The sequence below is a fragment of the Phascolarctos cinereus genome, unplaced genomic scaffold (genome assembly GCF_003287225.1).
Source record: "Phascolarctos cinereus isolate Bilbo 61053 unplaced genomic scaffold, phaCin_HiC Scaffold_3;HRSCAF=262, whole genome shotgun sequence".
NCBI classification, from domain to species: Eukaryota; Metazoa; Chordata; class Mammalia; order Diprotodontia; family Phascolarctidae; genus Phascolarctos; species Phascolarctos cinereus.
The window spans coordinates 185,281,559-185,296,575 of record NW_027555736.1 but is presented as its reverse complement, the minus strand read 5'-3'; the positions used below and the strand labels follow the sequence as shown (position 1 = coordinate 185,296,575).

The 15,017-nt window shown below is 35.3% G+C and overlaps 1 protein-coding gene across 1 annotated transcript in view; it reads right to left on the bottom strand.

Annotated features, from left to right (window-relative positions):
- KNL1 (kinetochore scaffold 1) overlaps positions 1-15,017 on the bottom strand; it is a 108,363-nt gene that overhangs the window by 26,068 nt on the left and 67,278 nt on the right. Inside the window, 3 exon segments of the mRNA XM_021009346.2 lie at positions 8,239-8,337; positions 8,896-8,963; positions 13,848-13,986. Coding sequence (XP_020865005.1) covers positions 8,239-8,337; positions 8,896-8,963; positions 13,848-13,986 — 306 coding nt within the window.

The window sequence follows — 15,017 nt, the reverse complement described above, 5'->3', positions numbered from 1 at the left end:
GAATAAAAAGGAATATATCTATTTCTCCATTATGCATGACACTTCACCAAAACTGACCACGTATTAGGACATAAAAACTTCACAAACAAATGAATATTTGTGGGATGCAGCCAAAGCAGTAATTAGGGGAAATTTCATATTTCTAATTTCTTCCATCAAAGAACGAATGAGAAAGAGCAGATAAATGAACTGGACAAGCAAATTAAAAAAAAAAACACCACCTAGAAAATCAATGAATTAACCCTCCCTATTAAACACCAAAAAAGAAATGCTGAAAATCAAGAGAGATGAACAAAATTGAAAGCTAAAAAAACCCATTAAATTGCTAAAGCTAGAGCTATTTAAAAAAAAACAATAATAGATAAGTAATTAGCCAATTTGAATAATAAAAGAAAACCAAATTACTAGCATAAAAAATGAATTCACAACCAATTCAGAAATAAAAGCAATTATTAAATATGCTAATAAAACTGACAGTCTAAATGAAATGGATGAATATTCACAGAAATATAAATTGCCCAGATGAACAGAACAGGAAATAGAATACTTAAATAAATTTCTTAGGAAAAGAAATTGAACAAGACATAAATGAACTCCCAAAGGAAAAAAAAAAACCCAGGACCAGATGGATTAACAAGTGAATTCTACTAAACATTTAAAGAACAATTGATTATACACTGTGATCAAGCTGGATTTATACCAGGAATGGAGGACTGGCTGAATATTAGGAAAACTACAAGCATAACCAATCACATTAACAAGAAAAATAATATGACTATTTTAACAGATGCAGAAAAAGTTTTTGATGAAATACAATACCCATTCCTATATAAAAAAAACCCCAACAAACATTTGAAAGCATAGGAATAAATAGAGTTGTCCTTAAAATGGTAAGTAATATCTACCTAAACCAAAAACAAACATTATCTGTACTGGCAATTAAGCTAGAAGCTTTTCCAATAAGATCAGTGGTGAAGCAAGGATGTCCATTATTACCATTACTATTCAAAATCACATTAGAAATGCTAACTCTTGGCAATAAAACAAGAAAAAGAAATTGAAAGAATAAGCAGAGGCAACAAGGAAACAAAACTTTTCCTTTTTGCAGAAGATATGATGGTTTATGTAGAAAACCTAGAGAGTCAACTAAAAAGTAATTGCAACAATTAGCAACTTCAGTAATGTTGCAGAATATAAAACAAACTCAGACAAATCATCAGCCAAAATACACACACACACACACACAGATATTCACATAGGTTTAATTCATAATGCACATGTTGAGATCACTGGTAATGATTTAAACATGTGTGCTCTCTTTAAACTTTGTGTTTATTAAATGACTTAACAGGATTTCTTTTGTAAAACTTGAACTCAGTCAAAAGGCTGCACCCAAGGACCTAGAAGGCTACATGTGGCCTCGAGTCCACAGGTTCCCCACTCCAGGTCTGTTACATAAAAGGTATTATAGATATAAACAAATTCCAACTAACTAAAATTGATCAATTAAGTGTGAATATTGGTATTACAAAAGGACTCTTCCTTTTACCTATTTATGATTTCTTTAACTAGAGAGCTCTCCTAGTTCAACATTTAACTGGATCATAAGATCAAGAGTTAGCATTAGAAGAGATCTTAGAAGTCATCTAGTCCCCCTGAGTTTATAGATGAAGAAATAAATTGCCTTTTCAGCTCATGGTTGGGGGAAGGGGATCCTCTGTTCTTTAAGTTCTTTCATTCTTTTGTAATAGTTATTTCATTTCACTTACCTATAAAGATTTGTAAACGCTTGTATCATAAAAAAACTGGTATCACTTGGCAGCCTAGGAACTCAGCTATTACTGGTTGCCTGTGGATCTGATCACTACAAAACATTCTTTACATAAACAAAGATAGATCTAAATAATTGGAGAGATATTAATTGCTCATGTTGGGCCATGTCAATACACTACAAATGACAGCAGCATTTAAAATCAATTTGCTTATTCCATGCTATGCCAATCAAATTACCAAAAGATTATTTTGTCAAACATAGAAAATTTTTATAAAATAAAATAACAAAATTCACCAGAAGAAACCAAAGTTCAAGAATCTCAAAGGAAAATAATGGAAGAAAATGGGAAGAAAGGGAGCCTACCTGTACTGTATCTCAAACTATATTACAAAGCAAGTATAATCAGAACTATTTGGTACTGGTAAAAAATAGAAATATCAAAGAGTAGGACAGTGAAATGATAAAGTACAAGGCAAACACAGTAGTAACAGTGTTCAGTAAACCCACTGACCCCAACAATCCGGGTAAAGATTCACTATTCAACAAAAACTGCTAGGAAAACTAATAATTAGTATGGTAAAAATAAATTTTAGATCAATGTCTCATATCATAAATCTAGATAAACTCCAAGTGGATACATGACTTAGATATAAAAGGTCACAACATAAATAAATTAGAAGAGCAAAAAAGAAAATATCGCTTGCAACCCCAGAGAGAGGAAGAGTTCCTGACCAAACAAGAGAGAGAGATTATCAAAGTTGTGAGGAACCTGCGGCCTCGAGGCCGCATTTGGCCTTCTAGGTCCTTGAGTGCAGCCTTTTGACTGAGTCCAAGTTTTACAGAACAAATCCTTTTATTAAGGGAATTTGTTCTGTGAAGTTTAGATTCAGTCAAAGGGCCACCTAGAGGGCCGCATGCGGTCTTGAGGCCACAGGTTAACATAGAAGAGAAAATGGATAATTTTCATTACATAAATTTTATTAGTTTTGTGCAAAAAAACACCAATGTAGTTAAAATTAGAAAGAAACAATTGTCGGAGAAATTATTAAATCAAGTTTCTCTGATAAAGGTCTCATATTCAAGATATGTCAGGAACTAATCAAATATATAAAAACAAAAGCCATTCCTTAATAGATAAATGGTCAAAGAACAAGGAGATCTCAAAGGAATAATCCAAGTTATCAACAATCATATGGAAAAAATGCTCCAAATCACTAATAATTCCCTTAAGAAAGTTCAGGTACTCTTTTGTGGTTGTTTTGTTTTTTGGCAAGACAACTGGGATTAAGTGATTTGCCCAGAGTCACACAACTAGTAAGTGTCATGTGTCTGAGGCCGGATTTGAACTCAGGTCCTCCTGACTCCAGGGCCAGTGCTCTATCCACTGCACCACTGAGCTGCCCCCAGGTACTCCTCTCTGTGTGAAGTCTTCCCTAATTCCTTCAACTGCTAGAACCTCTCCAAACTATCCTGTATTTAAGGACTTTCTGTTTATTTTAATTCACTTTATATTTATGCTATATATACACTTATATATGTACTTATTTCTTTCTTTAGAATGTAAGCTTATTATTAAGTACAGATTGTTTCATTTTTTGGTAATTATATCCCCAATGCCTAGCACAATACCAGGCAGGTGTTTAATAAGGCTTTGTTGATTAACTTCATTAGTTAATCAACTAGTTACCTACTATAAGAGAAGATCAAATGCCCTATGAAACTGCAGAGGTTTGGGGTGCTGGGACCCCGAGAATGCCAAGGCAGAGTTATCTGGAATGGATTCACACACTCAAGGCTTCTCTTAGTCAAGTGGCAAAAAGTTTATTGTAATGCTTTAGCAAAAGCAGGAAAGTGTCCTTATATAACCTGAGAGAAAATTAGGATGGTGCTGGGGCTTATATGGAAAAGGGGCATAGGAAAGTAATGCTAGGGATACTAATTAGGTAATCTAGAGGTCCAGGTATCTTTGGGAGCCATGGATGAGAAAGCGTAGGGAGTACACCAGACATTGAGGGAGTTGTCAGAGGCATGCACCTTAGGGATCTGGTGCCAAGACAGTCCTTGGGCCAGGCACCCCTCTGTCTGTTCTGATAAGAGAATGCGTTCTGCAACAAGAGAAAATTTTCTTACAGGACAGGGGCCTACTGAGAAATTGGGAGGCTTCCAGAGACCTGATCTTGGGGCTAGGGCCTGAACACCTCATCAAAATGACATTTTTGTTGACTTTGGATATATGATGAAACCAATTCTGCCAATCCTTTATTTGTCTCTTCAAAGAACTATGAGCCAGACTGTCATTTGGCTGCAACTTCCTTCTGTCTTCTGGTTTCATTTATAACAAACTGTCTAGAAGGATATGATTCGGTTCCTCTAGTAGTGCGCCCACTTGCTGGACATTAGACAAGAATTTCATATTTAAAGTACCAAGAGTGGAGTTAATGCTTATTGACAGACTAAAAATACTGTGATTTTTGGCATATTTGGCTCCTTTTCTGCCACTTTCACCGCAGAAGCATAAATGGGCAGCCTAGGGCTAAAAGCCACTTTTTAATCATTGTCTCATGAGCTGACAAGGCAAAAGAATTTATCACGAAGTGGTCAACCTATTGGTGATAATGCTGACCATACAGAACTGGGCTGGTCCTGGAAAAGCTGAGCTAGTCCGTTGATAGGACAATAATCTCAAGCTTTTTAGGATGGTAGAACCTAAGAGAACTTGTATTTCACTTCAGCCTTTAAGGACAGAGGGTCCATTTCTAAAATATATAGAGAACTAAGATAAATGTATATGAATACAAGTCATTCCCCAACTGATAAATGGTCAAAGGATATGAACAGGTAGTTCTCAGATGAAGAAATGAATGCCATCTATAGTCATATGAAAAAATGCTGTAAATCACTATTGATTAGAGAAATGCAAATCAAAACGACTCTGAGGTACCACATCATACCTATCAGATTGGCCAACACGATAAAACAGGAAAATGATAAATGTTGGAGAAGATGTGGGAAAATTGGAACACTAATGCATTGCTGGTGGAGTTGTGAACTGATCCAATCATTTTGGAAAGCAATTTGGAACCATGCCTAAAGGACTCTAAAAATGTGCATACCCTTTGATCCAGCAATAGCACTTCTAGGGCTGTATCCCAAAGAGATCATACAAATGGGAAAAGGACCCACATGTACAAAAATATTTATAGCAACCCTTTTTGTGGTGGCAAAGAATTGGAAATTAAGAGGATGCCCATCAATTGGGGAATGGCTGGACAAATTGTGGTTTATGAATATAATGGAATACTATTGTGTTATAAGAAATGATGAGCAGGCAGACTTCAGAAAAACCTGGAAAGACTTGTATGGTCTGATGCTGAGTGAAGTGAGCAGAACCAGGAGAACTTTGTACACAGTAACAGTCATGTTGTGCTATGACTAACTTATAGACTTAGCCCTTCTCAGCAATGCAAGGATCTCAGACATTTCTAAAAGTCTCAAGAAGGAAAATGCTATCCACACCCAAAGAAAGAACTATGGAATTTGAATGCAGCTCAAAGAATACTATTTGCTCTTTTTTCCCTTCTGTTTTGTTTTGTTTCCTCTTTCTTGTGGTTCCTTCTATTGGTTCTAATTCTTCCTTACAACATGACTAATGTGAAAATATGTTTAATAGGAATGTATATGTATAGCCTATATCAGATTGTGTGCAGTCTTGGGGAGGGAGATGGGGACAGTGGGGGAGAAAAATTTAAAATTCAAAAGCTTATGGAAGTGATTGTTAATAAATAAATTAAAAAAAAAAAAGAACAGAGGGTCACCTCCAAGCCAAAGTGAGGTATAGAAGAGGTCTCTGTAGGGTTTTATTATCTGTGCCTTTAATTATAATGTCCCTTTGTTTTTCTCACTTAATGGTATCTATTATTTTGCCTTAGCCAAAATAGTAATTGCATGATCAACTATTATTCCAGATAACTGTTGACGAAGCATTATCCCCACCTCCAAAGAGGTGATGAACTCAAAGCACAGAATACATTTTGGGACATAGAAAATACGGGAATCTGTTTTGCTTGACTGTGCATATTTGTTATAAGATCTTGCTTATTTTTCCTTTTTCTCCCCTGCCAATTGAAGGAGGAGTTAGGAGGCAAAGGAAGCTCATGATGGGTTTCCTTAAAAAAAAAAAAAGAAAGAAAAGAGGGCCATTGAAGCTATTTTTTAAAAGCCCAGATGAGAACAGGAAGAAATAGGCAAAGCAGCTTTGAAAGTGACATGTTGAATTATATACTTAAAAGGAAAAGCAAACCACATATAACAGAGATTCAGTCTCATTTACAATCCTTTTTTTATGTTCTACTTTGTAATGGAATGGTAACTGTATTTGGTGGTTTGTTAGGATTCAGAATTTTTTTTTAAACCACCAAAGTCATGATTATAGCTCCTGCTTTTTTGGTTTCAGCTACGTGTTACATTTTATTCCAGCCCTTAACTTTGAATCTGTACAAATCCTTATATTTTGGACTTATTTCTTGCAAGCAGTGAAATGTTGGGTTTTGGTTCTAATTCATTCTGCAGTTTATTTCCTTTTAATAGAAAATTCAGTACACTAACATTCAAACTAATAATTGCTTAATTTGGTTTTCCCTCAATTCGATCTTATTATATTTTATACATAACATATTATTAAATTTATTAATATATATTATCATATATATATTTTTTCTTTTTGTATCAGCCCAAAGTACCATACTGTTTTAACAGCCCCAACTAACATATAACCACCCCAGCCCACATCCCAAAACCAGATAAAGCTCATTTTACTTTGTAATAAATCAACATTAAACAATTCCTTCCCTTTTCCCTCTCCCCACTCCCAAAGCCAGATTCTGAGGTTCTACTTTTATCAATAAACACACAGACACAGATACAGACACAGACAGATAGACAGACAGACACACAGACAAATTTTCTCTTCTCTCTCTCTCTCATGTGCTTAAGAAAACAAACAAACAAAACAAAAAAAGCTAAAATCAGATAACAAGCATACAGGATTAACACACAAACTTGATAACAACCCTTTAATAATGGAAAATTGCCTATACCTTTATTTTTATTTTAAAAATCTAGGTCCTTTAGGCTAGACATGCAGAGACCATGATGGCCCTGACAAGATCTTTGACCTGCTCCATTTTTGAACTGGTCTGGTCAGCCCTACCTCAGGCAACCCAGTGGCACCATACTGCCGCTGGGGCTCACCATACTGATATGCTGAACTTAGCATCATCAGATTGGTATAGCCACCTGCAACTCAGAACTCTAGGACTCACATCAGGTAGCCTCAGCTTCCCTAGTAGCTGAGATTACAGGCAGGTGCCACCATGCCTGGTCATATATCTTAAAAATATATATGTAGTTCTTTCTAAGGTCAAAATTGTGAATAAAAGCACAATCTTATTATTAAAAACTCTTAAGTGAAAACTGACTGTTTCTATGCTAGTTCAAAATAGGAGAATTCATTTTCCATTTTCTGGCTTCTTAAAGTTCAGGTTTTATTGGTTTACTTAAAAGAGATGTAACCATTACTGGCACATATCCCAAAGAGGTCAAAGACAGAGGAAAAATATCCATATGTACAAAAATAATTATAGAAGCACTCTGTTATATCAAAGAATTGAAAAAAAAAAAGAAAAGCAGGTGCCCATCCACTGGGCAACAGCTGAAAAATTATAATATATGAATCTAACAAAATACTATACCAAGAGAAATGAGGAATATGATGAAATCAGAGAAAACTAGGAAAATTTGCATGAATGATACAGAATGAAATGAGTAGAATCAGGAGAACAACTTACACAATGATCACAATAATCTATGGAAAAACAATTCTAAAAGACTACAGAACTCTATTCAATGCAGTGAGCTATGATGCCAAAGCATGGGACCTATTTACTGACAGAGAGGTGAAGGACCAGAAATGCAGAATAAGACACATAGACAAATTTGTATTACTACCTTAAAAAGCGTGTGTGTTAACAGAAGTTCATAGTTTTGGTTTTGCTCTTTGCATAGTAAAATGTTTTTATTTGTTGATGGCTGGTGATTAAGTTCATAATAAAACTTTTTTTAAAAAGGAAAGAAACTTATCTTTCAGCAAAGTCTTGTCAACTGAGATCATAAGAGACAGAAGAAACCTTAGAAATAACTTACTTCAACTGCCTCAATTTGCAAATAATGAAATTGAGGCCCAGAAAAACCAAATAATTTGTCCAAAGTCATACAGATGGTTAAAAAAAAATCAAAGCCTAGTTTTGAATCCTGGTATTCTAACTTCGAAATTGGAAGGGAAGGTTCCCAATAGACTAAACTTTAAAAAAATTTTTTTCAATGTCTACACTGGTACTACTAGGCAATCAAGTAGGACAAAATTTAAAGAAAGGTAAAAAAAGTATGTAAAAGAGATTTCAACTTACATTGGCTGGAAGGTTGCTCTGTCGGGGTTTCTGAATGAGAATGTGGACCTGCAGAAGTGTAAAGAACTCTCTTACTGTGATCCTACCATCATGGAGTTTCTGAGGATGAAAAGAAAACACTGTATTATCATTTGAAATATGTTGTTTTTGACTATTATCAACTCATATTTACTTAACAGTTTTCTTCCAAAGAGATGAAAGCACTTTATCCATGTTTATTAATATATACGATATATGTGAATTATCCAGAAAACATAATCACTCCTATTTTCCAGGGTATACAGTAAATAAGCATATATTATTCAAAGAATTTCAGAGCAGAAACACACCACCTTAGGGAAAAGGAAACTGAAGGTTAGTTAAGAGGGGTTACGTGATCTTCCGAAGGCCACATTATTTGTAAAATCAGGACTAGAATCCAGATCCTTTGACTCCTACTTTATTATTCCTTCTGCTATAATATGCTGCTACCCTCAGCAAAAAAGCTCATTTAGATTCTCCTTAACATTCCATAAAACAATTTTGGGATTACGATAAAAATGCGACTAAAACATATATACCCTTTGGCCCAAAGATCCAACTGATATTAAAAGGAAAACATGGAAAGTCATAGAATTAGCTATATGATTTTTAGTTTTTTTAAATGCTTTAACATACCTCTTTCAAGTTCTCTTCACAAATGTGGTCCATGAGAAATTGTGATTCCATCTGACTGCTCTGCTGCACTGAGAATAAAAGGAATTTAAGAGATAAATAAGTCAGAAAGAACTTCACTGGCAAATTCTTCTCTAGTTCTCATTCATGTTTGTGTAATTGAACCTGAAATCATCTAGAGAGACCTTTCTGCAAGGACCATATAGAGAGGTAGCTTATGTCCAGTTAAGGTTTAACTTCACTGGGTCAGGATGAGTCCATTTTTACTAACCCTTTGTCACTCATTTTATGTTTCTGTAGAGTTCCCAACTTAAAGTTTACTAAAATGACTTGGAGCTGAAATAAATAAACTTTAAATTCTATATTCATAAAACATTAATTTCAGAGCACTACATAAGGCCTAGACAATATTCACGTACTTGATACACTAAGAAATTCTATTATTTGTCAAACCAAGAGATAAATACTTTAAGTTAAATGCTACAGACAGATCTACAGTAAAGATGGCAGAATAAGGCAGGAAATTATCTGACTCTCCCAAATTCCCCTCCAAATAACTTAAAACAACATCTTAAGTAGAATTTGAGAGAGAGAAAGACAGAAAGAAATAGTAGAGGAAAATAGAATGGAGGGAAATACACAACTATTTATGATTATAACTTTAAATGTGAATGGAATGAACTCACCCATAAAACAGAAACGGATAGCAAATAGATTAAAAACCAGAACCTGACAATATGTTGTTCACAAAAAATTAGCAAGCATTATCTGTAAAGGGGAGAAGGTAGAAGTTTTCCCAGTAAGATCAGGGATGAAGCAAGGATGTCCATTATCACCACTATTATTCAATATTATATTAGAAATGCTAGCAATAATCTATTGTCATCTGAAAAAACTGCTCTATATCATCATTGATTAGAAACATGCAAATTAAATCAACTCTGAGGTACCACCTCACACTTAACAGAAAAAAAAAGAAACGAAAAAAAGAAAAGAAAAGAAAATGATGGATGTTGGAGGGGACATGGGAAAACTGGGACACTAATGCACTGTTGGTAGAGTTGTGAACTGATCCAACCACATGGAGAGCATTTTGGAACTATGCCTTAAAACTCTATACCACTGCTAAGTCTATATCCCAAAGACATCAAAAAAAAGGGGGAAAGGACCTATATGTACAAAAATATTTATAGTAGTTCTTTTTGTGGTAGCTAAGAACTGGAAATCGCAGGGATGCCCATCAATTGGGGAATGGCTAAACAAACTGTGGTATATGATTGTAATGGAATATTACTGTGCTGTAAGAAATGACAAGCAGGATGATTTCAGAAAAACCTGGAAAGATGTACATGAACTGATGCAAAATGAAGTGAACGGAACCAGGAGAACTTTATACACAGTAACAGCAATATTGTTTGATGAAGAACTGTGAATGACTTAGCTATTCTCAGCAATACAATGATTTAAGTCTTCTAAGACAATCCCAAAGGACTAATGATGAAGCATACTGTCTGACCCTGGAGAAAGAACTTGTATTGTTTGAATGCAGACTGAAGCATGCTATTTTTCACTTTCTTTTTTTTCATCCTTTTTCTTTTATTCAAGTCTTCTTATACAAAATGACTAACATGAAAATGTTTTACATGATTGCACATGTATAACCTATATCTGACTGCTTACCATCTCAGGAAGGGAGGGAATTTTAAAAAAATGTTAAAAAATCATTTTAACATATAATTAGGGGGAAAATAAAATATTAAAAAAAGAAATATGAATAGTAATAAGAGAAGAAAAAGAAATTGAAGGAATCAGAATAGACAACGAGGAAATAAAACTATCTCTTTTTGCAGATGACATGATGGTATAGTTAGAAAATCCTAGAGATCCAACTAAAAATTAGTTGAAACAATAATTTTAGCAAAGTAGCAGTACATAAATCATCTGCCTTTCTACATATTACCAATAAAGCCCTGCAAGAAAACATAGTAAGAGATATTTAACTTATATTAACTGTAGACCATAAAATACTTGGGAATATACCTATCAAGACAAACTCAGGAACTACATGAACATAATTATAAAACATTTTTTATACAAAAAAAGTCACATTTAAATAATTCGACACAGTAGTAAATGGTTATAGTAACTTTGCATTTCATAAATGCAAAGATCTGAGCTTTTAGGATAAGAACTCAATATGTGGTAAAAATTGCTGAGAAAACTGGAAAGCAACCTGGCAGAAACTAGGTATGGACTATTATCTTATACCATTTATCAAGATAAGGTCAAAAAGATATGTGACCAGACATAAAAGAAGGCATCATAAGTAAATTAGAGGAGCATGGAATATATTACCTAACAGATCTATGGATAAGAAAAGAATTCATGAATAAATAAGAGATAGAGACCATTGTGGAATGTAAAATGGATAGTTTTGATTACACTAATTTAAAAGGTTTTGTACAAATAAAACCATTGTAGCCAAGATTAGAAGGAAAGCAGAAAATTGGGGAGGAAATTTTAAAGCCAGTTTCTTGGATAAAGACCTCATATCTCAAATATATAGAGAACTAAGTCAAATTTGTAAGAATATGAGTCATTCTCCAATTGACAAATGGTCAAAGGATATGAACAAGCAGCTTTTGGAAGATGAAATCAAAGCTATATATAGTCATATAAAATACTCTAAATCATTGTTGATTAGAAAAATATAAATTAAAATAACTGTGAGGTACCATTCATACCTATCAAATTGGCTAAAATGATAGTAGGGGAAAATGACACGTGTTGGAGGGGTTGTAGAAAAGTTGGGACACTAATTCACTGTTGTTCAGTCATTTTGCAGTTTTCATGGTAAAGATACTACAGTGGTTTATCATTTCCTTCTTTAGCTCGTTTTACAGATGAGGAAACTGAGGCAAACAGGGTTAAGTGACTTGCCCAGGGCTACACAGCTAATAAGTATCTGAGGCAGAATTTGAACTCAGGTCTTCCACACTCTAGGCCCAGTGCTCTGTCCACTGGGCAACTTACCTACTGGAAAAGAGTGGAGGACAACTACAAGTAGCTTGAGAACTAATGAAGCAACTGGGCCAAAGTCTATTAACAAGTTCAGTCGGGGCCCAAACAACGACCAAGTGGGGGTTGGCTTGGGATCTATTCTTGACCAACCAGTGAGAGCCAGAGTGATTTGGGTTTAAGGCATGGTCCTTAAGAAAGAAATGTAGCCTGTAAACCCCAAGATACCTTGCAATGTTTCAAAAGAGAGGGAGGGGGGGAGAGAAGGAAGGAAAGAAAGATGGAAAAGAAAAAAGCTGTATTGCCCAACTGGCCAGTTCCAGCTGGGTCCCCAGTGGGACAGCTTTTACTACTCACAGGGTTGTTGTTTGTTATTTGTTCTCAAAGAAGACTAAGTCATCATGGAGGTGATGCCATGACATGCAAGTGAATTGGATTTAAGTGAGGGAGAGCTGTGCAAAGTCACCAGCCTCACTTTGTCCACTGGAGCCACCTGCATCCAGTGGCCAGATACACATCAAGATGACTGGAGATGGCCCCCACCATTCTGATGGCAGAAAGCGAAGAACTAAGAAATCTCTGGATGACAGTGAAAGAGGAGAGTGTGAAAGCTAGCTTTGAAGCTCAATATATAAAAAAAAACAACAAACTAAGATTATGGCAACTAGTCCTATCACTTCTTGGCAAATAGAGGGAGAAGAAATGGAAGCAATATCAGATTTTATATAATTGGCCTCAAACATTAGTGCAGACAGCGACTGCAGCCTTGAAATTAAAAGATGCTTGCTCCTTAGAAGGAAAGCTATGGAAAATCAGGACAGCAGACTAAAAAGCAGAGACATCATCTTACCGACAAAGGTCTGTATAGTCAAAGCTATGTTTTTTCCAATAGCAAAGTATGGCTGTGAGAGCTGGCCTATAAAGAAAGTTGAGCAGCACAACTGATGTTTTCAAACTGTGATGCTGGAGAAGAATTTTGAGAGTCCCGTGGAGAGCAAGGGGATCAAATCAGTCAATACTTACAGAAATTAATTCAGACTATTCAATGGAAGGTCAAATACTGAAGCTGAAGCTTAAATACACTGCCACATAATGAGAAGATAGGACTCATTTGAAAAGACCTTGATGTTTGGAAAGACTGAAAAGGAGAAGGGGATGCAGAGGATCAGATGGACAGATAGTGTCATGGAAGCAATGAACATGAGTTTTGCAGACAGTGGAGGACAGAAGGACCTGGTGTACTATGGTCCATGGGGTCACAAAGAGCCAGACACAAATGAATGACAAACAGCAACAACAAATCCCACAGCTGGTGGAACTGTGAACTGATCTAACCATTTTGGAAAGCAATTTGGAATTGTGCCCAAAGAGCTATAAAACTGTGTATACCCTTTGACCTAACAATTAAGTCTGTTTCCCAAGGTGATTAGGGAAAAAGGAAAAGAATCTATGTGTTCTAAAATATTTATAGCAGCTTTCTTTGTGGTGGCAAAGAACTAGAAATCGAAGGGATGCCCATCATTCAGGGAATGGCTGAATATGTTGTGGTGTATGATTATGATGGAATACCACTATGTTGTAAGAAATGATGAGCAGGATATTTTAGAGAAACATGGAGAGACTTGCATGAAATAATGCAGTGTAAATGTGCAGAACCAAAAGAATGCTGTATACAGTAACAGCAACATTGTTTGAAGAGGAACTGTGAATGACTAAGCTATTCTGAGTAATATGATCATTCAAATCAACTATGAAGGACTTATGAAGGAAAGTGCTATCCCCCTCCAGAGAAAGAACTAATATATGGAAGCATGTATTGTATGGCTCCACATATACATATCTATATCAAATGTTGGCCTTCTCTAATGAGCAGTTGTGAAGGAGAAAGGGAAACAATTGGAACTCAAAATGTAACAAAAAAAAAATAGAGGTCTTACTGCTGTAATTCATAGACGTCCCATCAGCCTTGATGGAATCCGATGAGCTGGAACAACTAGATGGGGTCCTGTTGAGACTTTTCATCAATGAACTAGAAGGATTTCTATCCACATACTCTTCTGTATGGTGATCCAATGCCTGAAATCATTAATTAAGAAAAAACTATCAGGAAGCAAGTATAAGGTATACTTTCTTTCATAAAACACATTTTTTTTATCTTTTGTTTTACATTGCCCAGATTTTCCCCATATTCTTCTCCTTCCCCTTCTCCCAGAGAGTCATCCTATAAGATGTACTTTTGATCAAGATGTGTTTGCTGGGTACAAGAAGCATTATCACTTGCTATAAACTCATTTACTGTTTCTGGGATACCCTAATAAGAAATTAGAAATCATGTCATTAACTTGGGTCTTTAATTTGAATTTAAAAATAATTTTACTAAGGCCCATAGAAAAACTTCATGATTACATTCCATATATATATAAACTCTCTACTTAATAGTTATTTTTACACTAGTCCAGGTCCAATTTACTACCTAACATTAATCTGGGCCATCTGTTTAGTCTTTCACCAGAGTTAATAGAAAGGGCTTATTTCCAAGCTTAGCCAACATCATAAATAGCTAAAGTGCTTCTGACTAGAGGGCAAACAAATCAGAAGATCCCAAAGTCACTATTTGTGATTTTGTGATTTTTGACTTCTCCACAAGTACACATTTTAGGGAAGGATTCCTTATCGGTTTTTAAATTAATTTAATTCAACATTTATGAAGCACCTGCTGTGTTCAAAGAACTAGGTCAGGTGCTGAGGGAAGATACCAAAGTTGTAGAAGACATAGACTGCCCTCATGGATCTTTTGCTCTGAATGCAGAAGTGGGTGGGGGTGGGGGGGAGGGTATTGGTGGTAATGACACATACACAAATAACTACAATACAAAATAGCACCTAAATGAACAAAAGCTGCAAAGTGCTACATGATATCTAGTTACAAATGTTTAGCATTAGAGGTCACCTCAGTGATCATATAGCAACATTCAACTATTTCATCTTATAGGTAGGAAACTTGAGGCACAGGAATGTTAAGACATTTGCTTAAAAGCACACATCTAGATGGTGGCCATGTGTGACTACTTCTTAAAGGTCACATGGCCTTAACAGAAACTTCAACT